This window comes from Suricata suricatta, chromosome 6, assembly GCF_006229205.1.
Source record: "Suricata suricatta isolate VVHF042 chromosome 6, meerkat_22Aug2017_6uvM2_HiC, whole genome shotgun sequence".
Taxonomy (NCBI): domain Eukaryota; kingdom Metazoa; phylum Chordata; class Mammalia; order Carnivora; family Herpestidae; genus Suricata; species Suricata suricatta.
In genome coordinates this window covers 70,609,380-70,634,635 of record NC_043705.1, presented here as the reverse complement: position 1 = coordinate 70,634,635, position 25,256 = coordinate 70,609,380, and the positions used below count along the sequence as shown (strand labels likewise).

The 25,256-nt window shown below is 40.9% G+C and overlaps 1 protein-coding gene and 1 long non-coding RNA gene across 2 annotated transcripts in view; one reads left to right on the top strand and one right to left on the bottom strand.

Annotated features, from left to right (window-relative positions):
• CAST (calpastatin) overlaps window positions 1–18,942 on the bottom strand; it is a 101,141-nt gene extending 82,199 nt beyond the window's left edge. The window contains exons 1-2 of the mRNA XM_029941229.1: window positions 18,547–18,942; window positions 4,801–4,863 (exon numbers count right to left, since the gene is read on the bottom strand). Coding sequence (XP_029797089.1) covers window positions 4,801–4,863; window positions 18,547–18,621 — 138 coding nt within the window. The 5' untranslated portion in view covers window positions 18,622–18,942. The remainder of the gene's footprint in view (window positions 1–4,800; window positions 4,864–18,546) is intronic.
• A 93-nt stretch (window positions 18,943–19,035) lies between these two features.
• The window catches only part of LOC115294667, a 19,099-nt gene continuing 12,878 nt past the window's right edge, over window positions 19,036–25,256 (top strand). The window contains exon 1 of the long non-coding RNA XR_003910043.1: window positions 19,036–19,184. This is a non-coding gene — a long non-coding RNA (uncharacterized LOC115294667). The remainder of the gene's footprint in view (window positions 19,185–25,256) is intronic.

Sequence of the window (25,256 nt, the reverse complement as noted above, 5' to 3'; positions counted from 1 at the left end):
GCCAGAAAATCATGGAGCAACATGTATAGAATTTTGAGGGAACAGAATTGCTCATGAAGGATGTTCCACAAGTTTGTATTTATTTCTTGTGTGAGGCCAACACAAAAGCATGCTCAGAAAATCACCATCTGTGCTCCCTCCTGAAAAAAGTTATGTTTAAAAATATTCCAGTCAATGAAGACATGAATTGAAATTTAAAACTAAAAACAAAAACGAGGGAACTGCAGTCCAAAAGAATTTCTGGAGCTTCTCTTAGAGAGTTTAATCTGCCAAATCAGCCCCACGGTAGGATTCTAGGCTGGCTGCTGGAGCGTGGCTGTCCAGGTGAGCCAGGTGGGACGGAGCTCGGGGCACTTCTTTGGCTTTGCCTCTTTCCTGACATGAGCTTGTGCAACCACAGTCAACTCCCCACAATTATCACGGACTTCTTTGTCATGATCGATAATCCCTGAACACAATATATGCTGTACTACTCTTCCAGAATTCTCAAACAACAGCCAAAACACTCGCTTGTGGGAATACTGTCCCAGAAGACTTATGAAGATGTGTTTCTCCCTCAAAAACATAGCACACCATAAAGACCAGATTAAATGCCCTTTAAAATGCCAAGAAACTTGAGTAATGATTTTCTTTAAATCGACACAATATGACTTTTTAATTGGAAAAAACTGATCTCTCACAAAGCACATTATTTATCCTTTTCTAGGCTCTACTACTATCTCAGTTCACACATAATGGATGCACAGAGAAAAAAACATGTAGGGAAAGACACCAAGATAGAAGTCGTGGCCATCTCTGTAGGTGCTAGAATGGTACAGGATGGTATTTTTTCTTTAAAGTCTTCAGTATTTTCTTGGGGCATCTGGGTGGCTTCAAAGTGTCTGCTCTTAATCTCAGCTCAGGGCGTGACCTCACAGTTTGTGAATTTAAGCCCCGCATCGGGCTCCATGCTCAAAGCCTATGGAGCCTGCTTGGGGTTCTTTCTCTCACTCTCTCTCTCTGTCCCTCCCTGACTCCTGTGCTCAATCTGTCTCAGAATAAATATATAAACCTAAAAAAAGCGCTCAGTATTTTCTCAATTTTTTCAATGATTATGTTTTAGCTGTAGAAGTATTAAAAAGTTGTATAGATTAAGTATAAACATGCAATATAATCACACTAATTTCATACCAATAGTTACAACTAGGTGGTAGATTAGGTAACACTGTTTTTCACAAGTACACATCGCTTTTGTGATTTAAAAAAAGACTAATTTCATTAAGAGGAAAAGTATAAAAAATGTTGGAGTCATTCAATACTTTATACATTTTAGAAGGAAGAAAAGTAAATACTGAGGAAAAGAATCCTATCAGTGCTATTATATACGGTAAAGAAAATCTACTATCTACAGCATATCTTCCTCTAAGCCACGATTTCTATCCTCTTCTGTTTATAGCTCCCTTTTTACCCATAAAAATATATTATTAAACCTGAGTTCTTATAATTGCCTCAGAAAGATTGTGCCCATCTTATGCTTTAAATTCCATTCCTCAGGCCTTCACTGAAATATGTGGCTCAGATGATCATACTCCCCCAGTGTGGCCAGATGTGTTAGTCAAATACTTTAAATAGATTTGACCGCAGGTTTGGAAAGGCTTTTTTGTTCCAGTGTTTTTAATTTTTTTTTAATGTTTTACTTATTTTTGAGACATAGAGAGAGCATGAGAGGAGGAAGAGATACAGAGTCAGAAGCAGGCTCCAGGCTCTGAGCTGTCAGCACAGAGCCCGATGTGGGGCACGAACCTACAAACATGAGATCCTGACCTGAGCTGAAGTCAGAGACTTAACCAACTGAGCCACCCTGGTACCCCTGTTCCAGTGGTTTTAAAGGGTGTTAAGTGTTCCCAGTTTTCCTTTTCCTGCTTTAGTCATTTTATCTTTGGTTTATTAATGCATGCAACTTTTAGTTTTATAATTCTTCTATGTCTGAGGAAGTCTTAGCCAGTCCATAATGACTGTTATAAAGAAATAAATGAATAGATTCTAGACACTTACTCTACTCCAGCCTCAAGCATTTATATTGCAAATGCAACATGACAAATGATATTTTGGTTGTAAGATTCCATTAAAATTGCTGCCAATTTCTTAGGATCACTTAGTGGCTATATAGGGGTCAATTCCAAACAAGTAAAAACTATTTATGATTGTAGGAGAGAAAGAGCTCTAAAATTCCCACAGAGCATTCATCCCCAGGTAGTTTTACATACAATAATATAATAGGGGTTCTAACCTTCCCCTAATCATTTTCCTCCTGGTTCTATCTTCCCAATGTCCTCCTATGTACTCTTTTTCTTGCACCTCCAAATAAAATGCAGCAGAGTAATCAAGGGAGAAAGAAAACAACTGCCGAGAAGTATCTAAGCCACAAAAATATACTTTCAAACTGATTTTATTTCAAAGGCCTGGGTTTGTCCGTGGGACCCTAGCCTACATGTTTGCATATGCTTAGGGACATGTTATTTAACCTTTGGAAGTAGTCTGAAAGTGGATTACCAAAACCCAAACTAAGCTTCTGAATGTTACTTCTTGTTCAAAAGAGCAGTGGCAAGAACATACTTGGGAGAAAGGATTAGTTTGAGGAAATTTTCCTCTGGTAATTTTGAGAAGGAAAGAGAACGATAACCAATCATGGATGGTAGGTAGGGTAGATAACAAATCCAAATCACACATGATGTTATAACTGTGTATACAAAGGCTAAAATAATGCCTAATATGAGACAGTCTCCTTGAATTGTCTCCAGGCCACAATACATCACCAAGTGACTTATCTGTATGTAACATAAAGAACTGGAGATTCCCTGGAGACAGATCGTATTGGAAATATATCTTGACTACCAAGTGATCCCAAATCACAGGTGTGTCTACCCTATCAAATAAATTTGGTGGGATAATAAGCAATCTCCAGTCTCAGACCATATGAATCTCTACAGTGATTTACACCATAGGAGCAGGGAAATGCCTCCATCCCGTCTTCACTTCTGCTGGCCAGGGCAGAACAAAGCAGACCAGTGTGTCCAGACTCAGCACGAGAACAAGAGCTGTAAACCTGAATTTCTCAGAAGTGTTTTGGAACAATGTCAGAATTCCCTGAATTGCTGATAAAGAGAAGAAAAATCCCTTCTTCCTTTTCTTGAGGTAGAAGTTCAGCCTTTTGGTTTTGAAATTAAAGGTATAGTCTGCCACTACTAACAAAGAAATCTCAAATTGTCCCCTAGCTACATTTGTAACAGGGATCCTTATTAGTTTTCTCAAGCCCCTTTTAAATATGGGAATAACATACTTTATAGTCCATATATTATACATAAAACAACCCCGATACTGTGCTAGCAGCTGTTGTCTAAACCAATGCCTGTACATTCAAAATGTAGTATTTAACCTCCCAAGTAATAACATAATTAGGGAGAATACTCCTATAAGAACTAGTCTATTAGTCACTTGACCACATTAGAAAATATTTCCCTTTTCAAGTAAATAGCTTACTCTTGATTAATATTAATAGAGAATAACAACCAAAATCATTATTTCCCGGTGTGGAGAATAAAGAAACACTACAGTTTTCAGATAGGAAATGACTTAATAGATAACTTATCTAGGAATATACTTAGTAGGTAGGGTAGATAAGGGAATTGAATGACACTATATAGTAGTTTTCACACTAGTAAAAGGGGAAAATGTGGTTTTTCATTTGGGAATTTACTTCTAGTAATTTAACAAAGAAACAGGATAAAATCGAAAGAAATGTTTACTCTTACTTTTTAATTTTATAAAACAGTTACCTTCCATGGCAAACTTCATTACAAATTTGCTCATTAATAATCTAAATTATATTTTCAATATTATTAGTAATGAAAATGGCAGTAGAAAGTGTAGCGAACCTTACTGCAGTTTTGATCCATAATAATCTCCTCATATATTGAACATATTGAAATATATCAAATATTTCAAAACTTCAGAAAAAGATGAGCAAGATTTCTGAAAACACATTGATAACATAGAGAAAAATATAACAATCACTGTATGCTAGTTTTCCATGTACCATTCAGGACTTGGCTGTTTTACAAGTTGAAAATGACGATTTCTATCAAATGAGGATGAACATATCTATTGCAATCTAAAATGTAAAAAGTAAAAAAAGGGAGGCACATCCAGTACCCTCCGGAGGGACAGCACATTCACAGGACCCTTCTCCATGGAGAAGTTGGCCAGGGTTGACAGTGTTGAATGGTGTGTCATTCAGTGAAAGGAGAAATCCATAAGCTCAAAAAACACCCACCTCAAAGTGGAAAGATTTGATTTTACTAGTGTTTCCATACAACTGATCCAAATGAAAATAGTCTTTCCTCCTTTTGTTTATGAACCTGAATAATGGGTTAATTTTAGGCTATCACTTTTCTTCTTTCATAGCGTATTCTCATGAAAAAAGATTTCCTTTTCCACTATTGCATTTGGTTTCCCCCTCTAAATCTGCCATGTTCACCAACAAAACATTTAAGGTTCAGCAATTCCTATAGGGAAAATACCTTCAATAACTGGGTTCTAGTTCTAAATAGAAGCTATTTCTAAAGGTTCTTTTCCTAGAAACATGTTAATTTGTATTAATTTGCAATGATTTTTGCTTATATTCTTGAATCAAATCTAAAGTCAGACTAAATCTGCCAACAAAATTCCAGTAGGAACTCTTTGGAATGCCATTATCTGTGTCAAGATAGAATTTACAATTAAAAGGAAGAGAAAAGGAAAGCCCAGTACTGCAGAAATTACCTCATCTGATCCTTTCTTTTCTCCTGACTTGGAAGGTGATCCACTGGTTTTTTCACTGGCATGCTATAAAAAATATAAAAAGAAAAGGAAGATAGAGAATGTTTAAAATAAGGAGGTGTTACACGATAACATAATAGAGACTTTAATCCTGAAGGGTTAAATATGTATACTGTACAAACAAGGACCCCTTTAATTTTCCTTCTGCAAATGTTGATAATTCCACATTGTCATAGGTGGCTTTCAAAAATCAAGAGAAGCTACAGACATTCATTTGGGATGTTGAAAGTCAGTCTATAATTAACCAGACACAGATCTAATGGTGATTCCAAGGCGGCATCTCGTCTCCTACAAAATGCCTCACTTAATTTTAAAGCCCAAATTGCCCGTGTGGGAGACATGACGTTCATCATGGAGATGTGATGTCTAAGGTCCATGTTGAGTCAAAACCATACTTAAGCCTCATTTCAGCGTAGGCTCAAGGGAGGACCATAGCTTCCAAACCCACCATCACTTCTGATGGCTCTTGGGAACTACCCAGAGTTCTTCTGAGTACTCACAAACGCAGGAAGATAAACCCTGAAAGATGAAGACCATACCTGCAACTTCTATTTATTATAGCTTTGGAATTTCATTATGTCCAGAAACGGAATTTATTTTCCTCACCAGTACAGTGGGAATGAAAGCAAGGATTTTTATGTGGTACATAAAATCTTCAAGTAGCTTACAGGCTCATTTGTTTTGATAATAACATAAAATGAGCCATAAAATTTATTGAAATTTTTTGAGAAATAAAAAGAAGTCCTGTTCCTAAAAAGGGTTAGTGGGATGCACAAGAAAGTGGGGGAAAAGAACCGAACTAAATATAAGAAAATAAAGGCTCACCATAGGATTCAATCCTGACACCTTCAGTTAAAACAAAATATAAAACCCAGTAACATTCCCTAGAGCACAATCATAACCTAAATAGGCAAATCAATGAAATGATTTGAAGAAGAGTGGCTGTAACCATGTTAATATTAATAATATTAATAATTTATATTATATAACATATAATAATAATTTACATAATTTTTTATTATTTATTTTCATACACACTCTTATTTGATACAACATAGAGGCTCATGTGATTTTTGTAGATGAAAAACTAATAATAAGAATTCAGTGAGCTTTTCACAAGGACACATACCCAGCAAATGGGAAGTTTTCAAAGCAGCTTTTCTGACTTAAAATATGTTGCTTGTCACTATACCATGCTAAATAGAGTAAGGTAATATTTCCCTTAGTCATATCAACATATATTTTAATTTTTTATGAAGTCCAAAAATATCAGACACATGGAAGAAATCTTGCATTAAGCATTCTCTGTATGAGGGGTACCTGCATCCCTCAGTTGGTTAAGTGTCCAGCTTCAGCTCAGGTCATGATCTTGCAGTCCATGAGTCAGTTTGAGCCCCATGTTGGTCTCTGTGCTGAAAGCTCAGAGCCTGGAGCCTGCTTCAGATTCTGTGTCTCCCTCTCTTTCTGTCTTTCCCCTGCTTGCACGGTATGTGTGTGTGTGTGTGTGTGTGTGGCTCTCTCTCAAAAATAAATTAACATTAAAAAAAAAGAGTTCTTTGTATGAAAAACTAAAAGGAAATCACTTTTACGTGTAGAAAATTCTCCCCAAAATGTAGCACTATCATAGAGCAGTGGGTGGAAGCCACTGAAAAGCAGGCATCCTGTAAGAGCTTGCTGAATGAAGCCCTGTTTCACTTCGACATCCTAGTCTAGAGTTTGTCCACAGTTGAGGGTAATCAGCATTAAGTAGTTAGTGAATCTTGCAAATATAAGAATCTGAAAGCCCACATAAAACGCACATATATATCAGTGTTAGATGGGAAATGATAAATTTTAGAAGATCCCTAAAGGTGCAACTAGAGGGAAAAATGATTCACCATTTGCGGATAGAATTTAGGAGGGATCGATCTATAAAGACAGATTTTGCCCAATTTGTCTCCTTCCAGAAATGGCAAATCCACATGTTTCACTGAGCATACCACATGTGTCATTTCTTCTTCAGGAGTATTAGTATTCCACTTAACAAACAAAAAAACTCCAAGACGCACTTGCTTTTGTCTGGTAGAAGTTTCCATGCTCTCTTTAAGGTCCCCTCTGCTTCCTGCTCATGTGGCAAATATATATTGTGATACATTACCCTACAGTAAATGTGCAGATAGGCCTTTGTCTCTGAAATTTAGGTATATAGATGTTTTCCTTTAAAAATTTTTTAAAGGGCCCCTGGCTGGCTCAGTCCATAGAGCATATTATTCTTGATTCTCAGGGTCATGAGTTCATTGGGCAAAGAGCTTACTTAAAAAAAAAAAGAGGAATGCAAATAAATAAATAAATGTAAATAAAAGTTTTTAAAAAGTCATTCCCTGGGGGTGTTTAGAAATTTTAGTCCTCCAGATTTATCAACACTACCAGTCACTTGTTTCCATTTAAACACTCAAAATTCCTCAAATTATGTAGGCTCCTAATATTTTGGGAGTGGTATGTGTAACACATACTTTTTTAAATGTTCAGTTACAAGGAGAAGTTACAAAAATTATGTATTACAAGAATTGGTATTTTGTGATTCCAAAAGAAATATTTGCTCTCAGTAGGAAGCTTTTTTTTTTACAATATACAGAAGTATACTGACATAAAAAACACACAATCAAATGGCAACCTTTTTAAGGAACTTTATGGATTATATTTTCCCAATTCCTTTGTTTTGTTTTTAACCTAGCTTTTTATTATAATTTTTTTCTTTTTTTTTTTGAGGTTGATTTATTTTGAGACAGAGACAACATCAGAGGGGCAGGGTCAGAGAGAGAAGGAGAGAAAGAATCCCAAGGAGGCTCCATGCTGTCAGTGCAGAGCACAACATTGAGCTTGAATCCACAAAACCAGGAGATCATGACTCTAGCCAAAACCCACAGTCCAACACTTAATGAACTGAGACACCCAGGTACCCCTACTGTAAATTTCTTCTAACACAGAGAGAAGTTAAAAGAATAAGACAATGCATGCCAATATTCTTACTACTAGATCCAACAACTATTAACATTGCTCCTATATTTTCCCATATTTGCATATATTGCAGACAGTATCTATCTGTCTATGTACCTGCATTTGAGAGTAAATTGCAGATATCCTGAAACTTTGCCCCTAAGCATTTCACTAAGTGTCTCCTTAAACTGAAGAATTTTCCCCAAGTAATTCCAATATCATTGGAGTCACTGCAAGAGAATTAACAAGAATTACCTAACACTATTTAACTTCTAAAAAATACCAACCTTATGAATGAACCCTTGCCCTGACCATTTATCAGGGCTTACTCAGTATTCACTAGTCTATTAACGATGTAAATCAGTTGCCACTGAGAAATATTCAACAATAAACAACAAATTATTATTTTTAATTGCAGAGAGGAAAGCAAGAGCAGGGTGGAGAGACAGAGGAAGAGAGAGAGAAAATCTCAAGCAGTTTCCATGTTCAGTGTGGACCCAATAAAGGGCCAGATCCCAAGACCCAGGATCATGACCTGAGCCTGAACTCAAGAGTTGGACACTCAACACTGAGCCACCCAGGTGCCTCTAATTTTTTTTTTTTAACTTGAGCATAGTTAACACACAAAGTGACTCATTATTTAATCTATGGCATAATTGAGCACTTTGTACATGACTGAGCTGGTAGAATGAAATGTTTGGGAATGATATAGGCCAGATTCAATCCAGCCTAGGAACCTGCCTGCAGCAATTCTTTCTAAGAGGGAAGAAAGAAGATTTTGTCCACAATTTCATGCAGTGGGTGGGGTGGGAAGAGGTCAGAGAAGCACAGAGAAGGGAAGTACTGATAGGTCTGGAATGAGAAGTGAACCACAAAACTGATAAATCCAGGGAGGACTTATCTATATGAGGGAAAGGAGAACACGTTCTAAGCACCCACTTACTCTGTGCTAGACCGTTGCTAGCCATTTCCCCTAAGCGATTACCCTGCACTCCCCACAGCAACTCCAGAGGTATACACTGTCACCTCGTTTTATGGATAAAGAAATCAAGGATCTGAAAGGTGAGATCCTCTTTCGACACACCACATATCCAGATTATAGAATATGGGCCAGAGACTGTGCTACTCTGGATCTAGTGAAAAACTAGGTGCGATCTTAGGATCCACACCAAGAAAGTCTCAATCCAATGCTCTAAAATGAAACCAACAAACCAAAACAGAACCTTCCTATTCTAAAAGAGGTTTGCTTTATAAAGTGGGTCAAATAGGCCAGTATGTAAATTCAGTCCTGTATCAGGAGTTGGAGGCCAAAGACAGGAAGAGCAAGATGCCAACGCACATACAGTAGAAATTCAGTGAGAGAACAAATCTGCAGAAGACAGGACGCTCAGGGAGCTAGGATGAAGGGGGCTGTATGTGCAGCAGGAGTTGAGAAGCAGGGAGAGAGCAGGTAAGAGACTTCACTGCCTTCCCCCCAAAAGGAATAATTGTCCAAACTGTTTTCACCCCCATGGATCACTACATATTTGGCAAGTACAGCTGTCTTCTGTCCTCACTGGAGGGTACAGCACTTATAGGCTTAAAATCTTCAGCCATAGCAAAGCCATAAACCTGTCAGGAAATTAACCAGATCCAGGAGCAGTAAGTCTGGCAGCCTGCAGGCTCACCCCGCTGAGGATTTGTGCCAGTGAGCATCCAGGCACCCTTCCTATGCTGCCCACATACACTCTGACAGATACACAGTTAAGGGCATACATAGTGGAGAAGAAAATAAGGGCAAACCTACACACATACATAAAAGAAGAAGGAAGACAGAAAAAATGGAGCTTCTGGAAATGCAAACCCAGCTAAGAGTGCCAAATGCTAGGGGGCTTCTGAAATGCTTTTGCTTTAATTTTAAAAAAGGCGGTGGGGGGCACCTGGGTGGCTCAGTCTGTTAAGCATCTGGCTTCGGCTTAGGTCATGATCTCATGGTTTGTGGGTTCGAGCCCCATGTCAGGTTCTGTGCTGACAGCTAGCTCGGAGCCTGGAGCCTGCTTCAGATTCTGTATCTCCCTCTCTCTCTCTGACCCTCTCCTGCTTGCACTGTCTCTGTCTCTCAAAAATAAATAAAAAACATTAAAAATTTTTCTAAAAAAAGAAAAGGACAAAGTTGTCTTTTAGGGTGATAAAAACATTCTAAAATTAAATTGAAGTGATGCTTTAGTATATTCACTAAAAAAGTACTGAGTTGTAGGTTTTAATGGGTGAATTTATGGCTTGTAAATTATACCTGAATAAAATTGTTTTAACAGTGAAGGTATTTGAAAACAACTGAAAAGTTTGTCTTCTACTTGGAGGCAAGGCCATACAGATCAGTATTTGTATGTCCAGTGACAGGTGTAGACAAATCATGAAGCAACAAGAGGTTATCTTGATGCCCTCTGGACTTCCCTCCTACACAGAACTCCGCATGGTCGCTGCACTGCCATTACATATGGTAAGAAAAGCTTGTTTGGGGGCCCTTCAGAGGACCAGAAAGCCTTCATTTAGCAGTGGGTCTCATCCTTCAGTGTGGGTCACAAGCACCTGGGACACTTCCAAACATTCATGCTAGAGCACAGGAAAAAAAATTGTCTGGAGTGGGACCAGAGCATAGATGTATTTCTCTAAAATTTCCCAGCTCATCCGAATATGCAGCTAGGATTCAAGACCACTGGTTTTGAGAGGAGATTTGTGGGTACCATGACAGGAAGCAGATGGTTCTGTTCTTTTAATCACCCCAGTGAGTTGGCACCCACAGGGAGCTTCCCCTGGTCAGGCAGGTTGGGGCGGCTCTGGGGCTCCTGGGTAAACGCTGATTGGTCAGCCAGGAAGCACAGTGCCCTCCGTGTTCACACCAGCCTTTCCTGCCTAATTCCGAGCCTTGCCCTATTTATGGCACATTGTATCTTCATATCTGCATATTAGTCTCTATTTTCTTAGTAAAACAAACAAATTAGCCTTTTATTTGATACTCTCTTGCTTACTGATTCCTTTATAAATGTCTATTTTGCCGTCCCAACCAGATGGTAACCTATATTCGTACTTCCGGTGGGGTGTATGACAAATAATTCTTGATTGAATGACTGTATTTCCACAAGCCTCTATGTAGTGCCTGAGAAGTACTTTTGCTCTGTTCAACTAGATAAAAGAGAATGAAGCCAAAAAAACCAAAAAAAAAAAAAAAAAGGCTTGAAAAATTAACAATGTATAGTGTTATTTTTTGCAAAATCCCTTAAGATCCATTCTTGTATGTAGTCTGCTTGCTAAAACAAGCAAACAAGCAGAAGGACCAAGATGTAAAGCTGGTTTTGCTTCAAAACCATCTCCCTGGAGCAACTTTAGACCTCTCTGCCCTCAGGTGAGTTCCTTGCCCAGACCCTTCCCCACCCCCCCCCACCCCTTGCCCTGCTCCCCCAGCTTGCTGTGCCAGGGATATTTGGGATGGATGGCCTCAGGCTTGGGAGGCAGGGCAGGAGACTGGAGGTGGTAGGAGGTGGTATTTCCCCTCCTTTCTGCCTCTGGGGGCCTTTGTAGCAGTGTCTCCTGCTGGATCAGCCAGCTGTGGTTCCAGCTGTGGTTCCAGTTCGCACAGGGCTATCCAGCTCCCCCCAGTGCATCCTGCCTAGAAAGGACAGCAGCTTCCTGAAATTTCTAATCTCTAATCCCTCTCCAGTGGCTTCCCAGCCTCTTCTGTTACCTGGGTAACCAATTCCCTGCATTCCATTCTCTGACAAACTCTGGTGGGACAGAAAAAGCATGGGTGTGAAAGGCTCTGTGATCTTGGGGAAAAACATTAACCTTTCTGTTTTCTACTTATGAAATGAAGCTAATAGTACCTAGCCCACGGGCTGACATATTTCTCAAATGAGTTGATGTTAATGAGGAGCCTGGCCCATTGCCTAGTTCCTTTTTGGATACAGTAAAAGTTATTCCACTCCCTTGTTTTTCTCTGGCATTAACCTGATTGTGCTGAATTATAAAACAGTAAAATGAATAAGAGATGTAAGCAAAGGTTTAAAGGTTTCATTTTCTAAGGCTGTAAATGTTAGAGCAGAGAATTTAGTCTTTTATTTTTCATAAGTATAAAGTAACCAGGTTCATCTGATATATTTATGTTTAATATTTTGTTTCTTATGGGTGTATATTGTATTAATCTCACATTTATATTATATCTATGGAAACAAAGTACACAGGGAATTGAGAATTCATTTTCCAAACAATCTACACTGAGTCAGTCACAAGCAAGGTACTTAAATGTGCAATTTCCCATGTTTTAAAATACTTTGGCACTGCTGGTGGGAATGCAAACTGGTGCAGCCACTCTGGAAAACAGTATGGAGATTCCTCAAAAAGTTAAAAATAGAACTACTCTATGACCCAGCAATTGTACTACTAGGTGTTTATCCAAGGGATACAGGTCTGCTGTTTTGAAGGGTCACATGCACCCCCCCCCAATGTTTATAGCAGCACTATCAACAATAGCTAATGTATGGAAGGAGCCCAAATGTCTATCAATGGATGAATGGATAAAGAAGATTTATATATATATGTATATATCTGGAGTATTACTTGGCAATCAAAAAGAATGAAATCCTGCCATCTGCAACTACATGGATAGAACTAGAGGATATAATGCTAAGCAAAATTAGTCAGAGAAAGACACGTATCATGTGACTTCACTCATATGAGAACTTTAAGACACAAAACAGATGAACATAAGGGAAGGGAAGCAAAAATAATATAAAAACAGTGAGGGGGACAAAAACATAGGAGAGTCTTAAATATGGAGAACAGAGAGTTGCTGGAGGGGTTGTGGGAGGGGATATGGGCTAAATGGGTAATGGGCATTAAGGAATCTACTCCTGAAATTATTGTTGCACTATATGCTAACTTGGATATAAATTTTAAAAAATTATTTAAATAAAAAATAAATAAACAAAATACTTTGGAAGGGAGGGGTGTGTATGTGTGTGTGTGTGTGTGTGTGTGTGTATGCATGCATATGTGTGTGTGTATTTGGTGTGCTGGTGGGGCCAGGAGCTGAATAAAGGAGGAGTGGCACAACATTGCAATTTTGATAATTACTGAAGATGAAAGGTATATGAAGAGTTCATTATATTATCCTCTCTTGTGTGATAAACAGTTTTGAAGTTAGAATCCTCTTATCTAAAGCATATGTATCTCCCTAGGGCCACTCAAAGGCAGTATCCTCCCCATTTCACTGGGTTTTCATATTGAAAACTCCAAACTCATAGAGTTATAGAATAGAGTTTATTCATTTAAAAAAAATCAGTGAGTGGCCACCATCATGTGCTAAGTGTTGAAGGAAGCATAATTACTTTAGAAATACAAGTAAATAAAATGTCTGGCTTTTAATATATATATTCCTGCTTCTCCAAAAACATGTGCTATTAGGATAACCTTCTTAGGGCTTATCATATAAAACACGCATATTAAGAAGACATATTAAAGACACATATAAAAGACATACTAAGTATGGCTAGAATTCCAAAATCCCGGTGTTTCACTTAAACTCCACGTATGCTGTTCCCTAATATTTTAACATTATCGTGGATATGCCAAATTGACACTGTTATGGCCACAGCTGTTTGTCAGGTTTTCAGAGGTAGCATCAAATTCAGAATTTTCTCTAAGTCAAAGAAGATGTCATGAGAATTTCAATAGTTACTTTGCTGCTTTTGTAGTAGTAATTAGGATGCACTTGTAATTTTTTTCTACAAGAAATACAAGAGAACTAAGAACATACAGTGCTATATATTCAAGTGGACATACGTAAATTGAATGGGAATTTATTTATTTATTTACTTTTTAAGGTTTATTTATTTTGAGAGCCAGAGAGAGCACACAGCAGGGGCAGGGCAGAGGAAGAGACAGAATTCCAAGCAGGCTCCATGCTGTTAGAGCAGAGCCTGACACAAGGCTTGAACTAACCAATCGTGAGATAATGGCCTGAGCCCAAATCAAGAGTGAACACAACCAACTGAGCTGGGATTTATTTTTAATGGCATCAGAGTTGTCTTCTTTTCAAGATAAAAAGAGTTCTGGTGATGATGGTTGCACAAGAATAGAAGTTTATATGGGATGCTTGGCTGGCTCATTTGGAGAAGCATGCCACCCTACATCTCAGGGCTGTGAGTTTGAACGCCATGTTGGGTGTAGAGATTAGTTAAAGAAATAAATCTTAAAAAACATGAATGCACTTAATTCCACTTAACTTTAGACTTACAAATGTTTACGATGGTAAATTTTATGTTGTGTGTATTTTACCTACAGAAAACGTAAAAACACTCACATAAAAAATAAACCTCAAGAAAAAGAATAGAGGGGCACCTGGGTGGCTCAGTCGGTTAAGCTTCGACTTCAGCTCAAGTCATGATCTTGTGGTTCATCAGTTCAACTCCCACACTGGGCTCTGTGCTGACAGCTCAGAACCTGGAGCCTGCTTCAGATTCTGTGCCTCCCTCTCTCTCTGCCCCACCCCTGCTCACACTGTCCCCCTCTCTCCTTCAAAATAAATACACATTAAAAATAATTTTTTAAAAAAAGAATACAATAAAGATGAGCTTGGAGTGCCTCAGTGGCTCAGTCAGATAAGTGTCCAATGCTTGATTTCAGCCCAGGTCATGACCTCATTGTTCGTGAAATTGAGCCCTGTGTTGGGCTCTGTGCTGACTGTGAAGAGCCTGCTTGGGATTCTCTCTCTCTCTCTCTCTCTCTCTCTTTCTCTCTGCTCCTCCCCGAGTCATGCACACACTCCTATGTGTAATCCCTCTCTCAAAATAAATAAATAAGCTATAAAAAAAAAAAAAGGAAAGAACAAGGATGGGCTGCTCTGAGAAGTCCTGTAGTACACCAGACAACCTACTCAGAACTAAACACCTACCTGTTCACCCTAGAATCTCAAATGGCCACCCACGTTGCCACCCCCAGCAAGCTACAGTACCACTCTTTAAAAAGCACTTGGGAGAATATAATTAACTTTCTGAGAAGTGCCAAAACTGATAAAAGAACAATATCATCACATGTTAGTTCTAATTTAAAAGTCTTATCTACAATGGGAAGCAAACTAATTTAGAAACTGTCAACCAAAAGAGTAAAGTTGTGTCTGATCTCCATTCTCCCAAATACTCTAAGCCAGTGGACTTTTTGCAGACTCTATAATTTGCATTCCTTATTCCTAAAAATTATTGCATTTTAGTGTTCTGTCTGCCATGGAAGGCCTGTGACACTCTTCCCACACTGGCCACAATGATGGGGCCTCTCAAATGACTGGGCTCCTTGATCACACTGCCACTGGGCTCATGGGTCTAATTAGACTAAGAAACACCTCTAATTAGCATGGCCTAATCGAGTCAACTTATGACACAAGAATGTGATTACAGTCAACCAAATTTACTCTCTTTCATGCTTCATCATTATGATGCTCATCAGATGTCCTTGAGCTCTAGCTTTTTAAAGTTTTTCTGTTGTTATTGTTTTCTTTTGTTCATTATAACCACATAATTCTTCAGAAAAGAAGATCAATGATTTTGATGGTTATTTGGTGTGGAAATATACATTGTAATGTGTCACTGACTAGCTTAGGTGACACTCCCTTAAACAAACATCACAGATACATATTTTAATAATTTTATTTTATTCTGCCTATATTTTCAAAGTTAGATCATTCCTGGGGTGCTTGGATGGCTTCAGTCAGTCGAGAGGCTGACTCTTGATTTTGGTTCAGGTCATGATCCCAGGGTCAGGGGATAAAGCCATGCACTGGGCTCCTTGCTGAGTGTGGAGCCTGCTTAAGATATTCATTCATTCTCTCTCTCTCTCTCTCTCTCTCTCTCTCTCTCTCCCCCCCCCGCCGCCCCTCTCCCCCACTTTCATCTCTCTCTAGAATAAAAAAGAAATGTAGGTCATTCACAATCTTTTTCAGTATTTAAAGGGTTCTAGTAAAAATATTATTTATAAGATATTTGTAGATATTATAGGATTTACCAGAAGCATTTTATAGATATGTGACATACATGATAAAAATACATATATACTATTATATAAATGATATATTTCTATATAATTGTTATATAATATATAACATTATATTAGTGTGTAATACTATATAATTACATTATGTTACATATTATATTATTGTATATTATGACTTTTATTGTATATATGTGAAATAATATACATTATAAATTGCCTCTGTGGACCTTTAGAGGATTTACAGGTGAGCTTTTGTGTATTTGTATGTGTATTTTGCTGAGGGAAAGTGGTTTATAGCTTTAATTCTCAACATGATCTCTACTCACTCCCTTGTAACCATCAAACAAAAATGGTTAGGAAGTCGTGTGTACAGTCCAATACTGTAGCCCTTAGCCACTCATGCCTATTTAGTGCCTGAAATGTAGCAAGCATGAATTGAGATGTGCTATAAGTATAAAATGCACACTAGATTTTGAAGAAAAAAGATCTAAAATATCTCAATGATTTGTACATTGATTATATATTGAAATAATGTTTGAAATATAGTGGTTAAATAAAGTATGTTATTAGCCTTAATTTCACCTGTTTTTGCTTTTGCTAATGTGGTCACTTGGAAATTTTTAAATTACATATGTGGCTCACACAACATTTCTATTAGGTGGCACACTGGTTTGGGAAGAATCAAAGCTGATCACAGATAGTTTGCTTATGCTAAGAGACAAAAAAAATTATAGTAGTTCAAAAACAGGATCATAAGAGATTTTAGCAGAATGTCAGAGTATGTCTAAACATAACAGGGTTAAAAGCACTGACTTAAACTACATCAAATATTCCAGCACAATTTCTTTTAGAGAACCATGAATTTGGAAAGAAAAGTCTGATGTTAACTCTGAAATATTGTCATCCATATTTGCAGATAATACATGTGATTTTGGTAAGAACCTTAGGATAATACTGACTCAAAATAAACTTTTGCTTTCAGCACATAAGTGTTACATTTTAAAAGCCCAGAAAATGTAATGGGAAACATTTACAATGAAATATCTTATGGTAAACTATAATTCTCCACCTACCATTACAAGTAAATGGGTATGGTACTTTGATCCATGAATCTAATTAGTCCTCACTGTCCCTTATTTGGTGCCTATTATATCTCTCATTTTATAGATGTGGAAACAGGTTCAGAAAGCTTGACTTGTTCCTCTTTGATAAAAAGAATTACTGTCTTATTCTCCTGTGTGTTCTTGGAGGCCAGTACTGGGGTTAGCACATAGATGGTCAATGAAATGGCCATTTGGCTGATCAGTGACAATTGACTGATTCCAAAGTAAGTTTTCCCTCTAAAGAGTGTCTGCTTACAAGAACCTTGCTTTTCCTAATAATATCACATGCTGAGAGGTGTACTTAACTAAATTTTTGAAATTTTCACATAAATTAATGGGATATAAATATTTTGATTATCACCTATCAACACAACTTTTGTGTACTTTTTTTGGAAATAAAGTATAGAACAGCTCCCGCTCTCTCTGTCTCATTCTCCACAAGGGCCTTAAACTCAGTTGCTCTTGCTCCTTGGGAGTTTGGGGTTTTCTCCTTGCTTCCATCCTGGCTGCCTCTCCTCCTCTGTGTTGGAAAATGTATGTCCAAGGACATCTCTCTAAAAGTGGTGAGCTTTGCTTACAGGTTAGAAACACTAGATCTAAGCTGTTGAGAGCTGAGTTCATCCAGGAATCCGTATCCAGGGGAGGAATTCCTCCAGCAACAATTCCAGTCCCATTCAACTTGTGAGCCGAATTGAGCCTCGCGCAGCCGATCACATCAACTCGCACGCCCGGGCGCGCTCGTGCATACCACTGCAGGGTGAGTCTCGGCCTCTCCCCGAGCCTAACCTAAGTCCTGAGAGTAGGTCTCACCTGGTCCCCACCCCTTCCCCAACAATACTTGGTCCGCCACCCCGGAAAGGCAAAGCAAACACATTCCCTTCCCGTTCCTGCCCAGGCACGATCGCTCCTATTTACCGTCTTGTACCACCAACTTGCGAACGCCATGGCGATAACCGGTTTGCTCTGAGCCGTGCAGCGAAGGGCCGGGCGGAGACGCGGAGTGCGGTACAGAAGGTGGAGGGTTCTCACTTAGCCTGCTAGGAGTGGACGGGCTCAGAGCTCTGCGAGCCCCGCAGCTGTCAGGGGGGAGGGCACCTGGGAGGTGCCCGGCACAGGCCCCGCCCCCACCGGCTGGCCCCGCCCCGCCCCATTTGGCTCGAGGCTGGTTAGCGAAGATGTGTTATTTCTCCAGGCAGCCACGCCCTGCAGCCTGGGCTTAAGAAGGAAGAGAGGAGCCCGCGGTCCAGTTAAACCACCCCACCCACTATAGGGGTCTCGAGTGAACTTCTTCCCCCCTTTCATTCCTATCCTCATTTTACCCAGGTGTAACCATCCAACTTTTTCCGGCGCGAGCTCACCGTGTTGAGCTTGCACCACGCCCAGCGCCCTTGGCCCCAGCCCGGGAATAACCTGCCACCACCAGCCACCTGTCCAGAGGCGGTCACTGAGTCCCGCGCCCTTCCCCGGCCTGGGAGGGGGCACACGGTGCTGGAGGCCAGATAGGCTACGCCCAGAAAAGGTGTCCCGCGGCTTCGGGGGGCCCTGGTCCTCCCAGCGCTCAACCCTGTGGGTCCAGCAGGAGCGCACTCACCTCCTGGGTTTGGCGGGCCGCTGCAGCGCGCCGGGGCCGAGGCGAGGCCGCGGGCTTCTGGCCCGGCTGAGACATGGCAAGGCCGCGGCAAACGCTGCCTCCGCGAGGGCGCAGCGGAGACTAGAAGGGAGGGCCAGGCGGGGAGCTCTGGGAGGGAGGAAAGGAGCAGAGGGGCCGGCGGGCGCGCCCGTGAGGCAGCTTTTCCGACCCAGCCCTGAGCCCGCGCGGGGGCTCCCCCTCGCCGGGCTGGGTCCTCCCCTTCCTGCCCGCAGCTGGCTGCTGCCCCGCTGTAGCGGTCCGAAGCTCCCCGGCTGAAACTTAACACCCTCGGCCCCGAGTCCTCACCCAGGGATCCTCCCCGCCTCCCAGGACTGTGCTGCTCCTTTGGGTTGCAGAAGGAGGGGCTGGAGGTCTCAAGGTTCCTCCTTGGACTTGCCCAGACTTAGCCTACAGTTGTGCAACGAGAGAGCGGGACCTGGGCGTGGCCCGTTTACGCCTCGACCCTTCCTAAAAATCTCCAGAATTAGACACCTTCTCTGCTATCTGCCCTGGTTTAGTTTGGAGAAGAATTAAGCGACTTAAATCGGCCCCAAGCTTGGACCGCCTAGATAAGGAAGCGGATCACAAAAAACAAATTGGTCTGTGCGTGTGTTTGTGTAGATGTGTGTGCTTTGTGTAGGTTGTGTGCGCGCTCCTGTGTATAGTTTATGTCGTCTCACTCTGGTGGTTTTTTGAGGGCCGGAGAGGGGGCGCAATTTGAAAGTTTAGAAACATTTTAGGGGTAGGAAGCCTCAGGTTACAATCCAAACCGAAGTCCCCAGTTTAAACCCCTATAGCTTTTCTGGATTCTGGCTGGGTTTTGTTTCGGAGACTGAAGTGTTTTTTTGTCTTTGGCTCATCTTAGCACTTCCTGGTTTGGGCCTGGAAGTGAACTATAACAATGCCTGTTTAGAAAACGTTCATCTGTCGCCATCGGTTGCTGCGGATTTGTGATCATACCTGACAGAAAAAACCTGGTTCCCTTCAGTGACATTGACATTTTGGGTCTGGTCGTGACCTCTGTCTGCAGCATTGTGTTTTAGACGGTTGGAGAGAGAAAAGCCAGATTGTAAGAAAAGATTTGTCATGCTACATTGAGCTTGGCAGGATGAATTCTTGTTTCCCTTTCTTCTCTCATTTTCAGGGATTTTGACTTCCTTTACTGGCTACTTGATGCGGGGAGGAGAGGGGTGATTTAAATGGATTTCCTTGTAAACAGTTGTTTTTTTGGTTTTTTTTTTTTTACCTATTACCTATGTACCTAGTAGTTCCAACAAACAGGCTACCAAGTATTCATACATAAAAATGTAATGACTCCAACAAGGGGTCTATCATTGTCCATTCAAGGAAAATCGATTGATAGCATGAATCACATCCGTTATTGGGGAAAATAGGTCATAAGCCTGAAAAAAATGACTTTATGATTGCAACTAAACACCTACAATAATTTAAAAAAAAAAAACATCAAACCTAATAGGGGCCAGGTGATAGGCAGCCCCACATGTGGGCCCAGGAACTGAAATATTTCCTTACTTCAGAGCCTTGAGGGCTTAGATTCAGGTTTTAAAGTTTATTTATTTATTTTGAGAGAGAGAGGGTGAGAGAGAGAGAGAAAGAGAGAATCCAAATCAGGCTCCATGCTGCCAGGACACAGCCGGACACTGGACTCAATCTTATGAACTGTGAGATCGTGACCCGAACTGAAACCAAGAGTTGGGAGCTTACCTGACTGAGCCACCCAGGTGCCCCAAGGTCCAGGTTTCAGATCCCTGACTACATTATTCTAACTCTGAAAGAAGAATGGTTGGTTGATTAAAATTTGAGGTATTTTCTGACAGTATTTAAAATTGAACTTATACCAGTTAGTTTGACACTTCCCGAAAGTCTCCCATTTAAAGTACTTTGAAAGAAACTGCAGAAGGAATGATATAAAGATGAAAATACACAGTCCCTGCCCTCCAGGGACTTAGAGTTTTGCTGAAGTCATATGGCATTTGGAATGCACCATCATTTGGGTGACACTGAGAGACATACAGGTATGAATAAGTACAAATCTGTCTTGGGAGTTTGAGGTTCTGTAGGTTTTAGTGATTATAGGAAGGGAAAGGAGGCTTGAGTGGACTGGCTGGGTTGTGGCTGTGGACAGAGGAGGGACAGTGGCAGTTCAAGAAATATAAAAGAGCCTGCCTGGCTGGAGCTGCTGTTCCAAGTTTAGGAGTAACATATCCATTTGTCAACTTACTATTTACTGAACAGCTACTGTGCTATGTAATATAATTGGTATCAAAATCTACAAGAGATAATGACATTAATCTTCAGGCTTTGCTTGAGAGTTGGAACTCACGTAAGCAGAACAATGGTGAGCTAAACTGTGCATTGACTTACTATGAGTAAAGAATTACAAATAAGTTGAAGAAAAGGATGACGGTTTCACTTTCTCTTGTAGTCCATGAGAAATTTGAACTTTGATACCACGCCCAGCATTTGAGCATCTTAGGAAGTTCATTTTCAATATATATGGCAACTTGTGCTACATTTTTATTTGCACATATTTTAAGTACCTCATTCCTTTACTCACTAATAGGATGACTGCAATGTGCCAGACTCTGTGGAGGTACAAAGGACCTCACAGTCTAGGAGGAAAGACAAATAAATCCACCACTACATGACCATGGGATGAGGCTAAGGGCCGGCACAGATACTCCAGCAGCACTAGGGACTTCTCACTCTAGCGGAGGTGTGGGCTGGCTGGGGAGGAGGAAGCTCAGGGGCTGCTTGAGTGGGTTGAGACCTCTCCAGGTAGCCTCCACGGTTTATGTCCTCTTCATTTTTACTACCGCTATAACTGTTCAGAGGCCATCACTTCTCATCAGGAAGCATGTAAAATGAGAAAAAGAAAGACAAGAGGGAGTTTAGAGAAGAGGCCAGTGGAACCTGAGAAGGAGCTACAGTGGGGCAGAAGGAATCCAGTAAAGAAGTGAGCACCAAAGGCCAAGGAAGGGAGAAGCTCTAAAAGGAAAGAGTGGTCCACAGTATGAAATTTCACTCAGGCACACCCGGGTGGCTCAGTTGGGTAAGCCTCCGACTCTTGATTTCAGCTCAGGTCATGATCTCACAGTTTGTGAGTTCCAGCCCCTTGTCAGGCTCTGCCTGCTTGAAGTTCTCTCTCTCCTTCTCTTTCTCTGCCCTTTCCTACTCATACTCTTTCTCTCTCAAAATAAATAAATAAACATTTAAAATTTCACTCACAAGTTGGGTCAATGTATGAAGAGTGTCAATTAGATCTGACCACTGAGAGGTTTTTGGTAACCCAGCCAGTGGGTAAGATTGAGGAGGACGCAGAGTAGTTTTCTGCGGTACTCACGGTTTGAATAGTCCCCTTCTTTAGGATGATATTTCTTTCTACAATACCACATATTTCTGGAATGAAAGTTACCTCCAGAAGGCCTGCACCTTCTGGATGATATCCCTGTGCCTGCCAATCCTGCCAACACTTACCTGTCCTATCTGCCATCTTGAGACTCTGCCAGGTTTGCTCCACTTCATAGTGACATTTTCCTGAGTAAACCAAGGGGGGGGGGAGGAAGAAGCATCTTCACAAATAGCCAAAGATGTAGGAAAAATATACGAAGGCTCAGAGCCTGCCTTCCCTTATTACATGTGTATCTGAGTAGGAACTTCATGATTCTGACTGTTGAATTACACAGAAGGATGGCTTCAGTGGTGAGAGAGATGAAGGTGTGCTAGTCAGTAAGAGAATATGTTTAGATCACAGGAGCTCGGCCATCTGCTATGGTCTGAATGTTTTTGTGCCCCCCACCCCCGAATTCCCATAATAGAATCCTAATGACCAGTGTGGTAGCATTAGGAGATAAGGCCTTTAGGAGATGATTAATTCATGAGGGCGGAGCTCTCGTGGACATTAATGCCCTTATAAAAGATGCCCCAGGAGAGCGCTCTTGCCCCTCCTGCCATGTGAGGATACAATGAGCTGTGTGCTGCTGGGAAGGAAGTCCTCGCTCGAACATACCGGCACCCTGATCACAGACTTCCAGCCTTCAGAGCTGCAAGAAAAACATTTCTGTTATGTTGTATGAGATCTCCAGCTTTTATTTTTAGGTTTATTTATTTATTCTGAGAGAGAATGAGAGAGCATTGAAGGGGCAGAGAGACAGAATCCCAAGCAGGCTCTACACCATCAGTGCAGAGCCTGATGTGGGGTTCAAACTTATGAGCCATGAAATCATGAGCTGAGCCAAAGTCAGACGCTTAACCAACTGAGCCACCCAGGCAACCCCTTTCATTATAGCAGCCTGAATGGATGAAGATATCTTGCTTCTCAGATCACTCTGGGCTTGTGTATGGGTGGCTGATGGGGTGGCAGGAGGGAGGAAGAATGGAGATGGAAGGTTGGAAGGACAGAGGATAAAGAGAGCAAAGAGAATAAGCAGTAGATGCTGTTACCAAACAAGAACTTGTGTCACACACATACCCATAGCTAGGCCCTCAGGTTTTACTTCTCATCCTTTATGTGCCTGCAGATAGTAAAACACCTGCAAAATACCTTCAAGCCTTGTTCTTCAGCTTGTTTCTTGCTAGTGTGGACCAAAGAGGACTGAGATCATACTTCCTTTTTGAGGCTTTTTCAGGGAGTACTCAAGGGATTAGAACCCAGGAGGGACGGATAAATCACCAGAGAAGTTGAGCTGGAATGCAGCTCATAACCCTGCAGGGAATGACCACCAGGGCAAGATGCCCATCAGAGTGGTTGGGGGCTGGCGAGAGAGGGCTCAGTCCTGATGAGCCTGCATCACTGTTCTTGGGTATGGCAGCGGGTGAGGGAGCATGGCTTCCGGGGAGGGAGGTGGCTCCCTTACTCTGTGCAACCCCCAAAGGAGCTGAGAGATGAGGGCTGTCTGGTGGGGCACTCCTAGGAGCTGGAACAAGGGCTCTTGTATTCCTGAAGGGGATTCGGGTAGCTTGTCACACTCATTACACTCCTCAGTGTGATAGAATGCCATAAAACTTGGCAAATAGTATTGAGGAAGGAATTAATATTACCAGATACCTGTCACGTTGCTATCTAACTAAATATTAGTTTTACCCATTTAATTAAATTTCTCTCCCTATTATAATGGCTTTTGGCTTCCGGAGGGTCACTGAAGAACGATTTATTTCACTGAGCAGCCATGCCATGAATATTGCCATCTAGATATATAGAAATGACAATTTTTAAATTTGACTGGAAAGAATGGTTTTAAATAAATGGAAAATAATATTTATTTTCTGGTTTTGTCTAGTGGTTTTAAAGCAAAAAGCAAAGAGTAAAAAAAAATAAAAAGATTGCTATATAGGTCTTATAGGTCTGGCAGCAGAGAGGGAAGTAGGTATAAGACATCCCTATTTGGTAGGAAGCTATAAGCCTTCTGCTGTCTTCTGCCCTCCTTACTAATTCCCTTAGGTTTGTGGCTCTGTATCCTCGGGGGTATGGGTCCCTGAAAAGCGCTCAGTTCTGAGTCAGTATACTCTTGGGACCAATAACGAACTAGTGCTGTATGAATCATCTCTCTTCCTTGTTTACAGTCCTTGATGGTTCCTTATTGCCAACAGAATGCAGTTTGGATCCCTTAACAAGGCCTCCAAGGGCCTGCAAGATCTGTTCTGTGCAGCCCAACACAACCCTGTGTCTTCCTGGGGCTGTGCTCCAGGCGTACCCTCCTGCTTTCAGATCCTGGAACATTCTTGGCTTTTCCCAGTTCTGCCTTTACTCATTACCCACCCCCTGGAACACTCCTCCCTTCCCTTTTCCAAAGCACTAACTTTTGGCAGCAGTGCATTACATTGTAGCTGTCTACTATCCATATCAAGTCCAAGATTCTCATGGCCTAATCCTAAATGCAGTTTATATTTAAAGAAACAGTGGTCCAGTACAGTAAAGATTTTCATCTTTACTGCAATTGAAAATGCCTGAGTGGGCACATAATGTGAACACTCCGCAAAACATCTTTAAAAATCCTTTCCCTTTTTTATTTTTTTAAATTTATTCTTATTTTTAATTTTTTTTTTAATTTTTTAAAATTTTTAAAAAATGTTTTATTTATTTTTGATACAGAGAGAGATAGAGCATGAGAGGGGGAGGGGCAGAGAGAGAAGGAGACACAGAACTGGAAGCAGGCTCCAGGCTCTGAGCTAGCTGTCAGCACAGAGCCTGACGCGGGGCTTGAACCCACAAAGGTGAGATCTGACCTGAGCTGAAGTCGGAGGCTTAACCAACTGAGCCACCCACGTGCCCCTATTTTTAATTTTTAAAATGTTTATTTTTTTGAGAGAGAAAGAGAGAGAACATGCGTGTGCATATGTAAGAGCAAGTAGAAGAGGGGCAGAGAAAAATCTTAAGCAGGCTCCACACCATCAGAACCTGATGCATGGCTTGATCTCAAAACCACAAGACCAGGCCTGAACTGAGATCAAGTTAGATGCTTAATCAACTGAACCACTCAGATATCCCCCAAATCCTTTCTCTCTTTATCTTATTTCCATTATTTCCCTTCTGCTCCAAAACTTCATCTATAAACCCTCCAAAACCAATCAGATGTTCTTTCCTTTTCTTGTTTCCTTCTGTGATGATACAATTCTTCCTAGAAGGCCCAATGGAGGTGAAGTCATCGTGC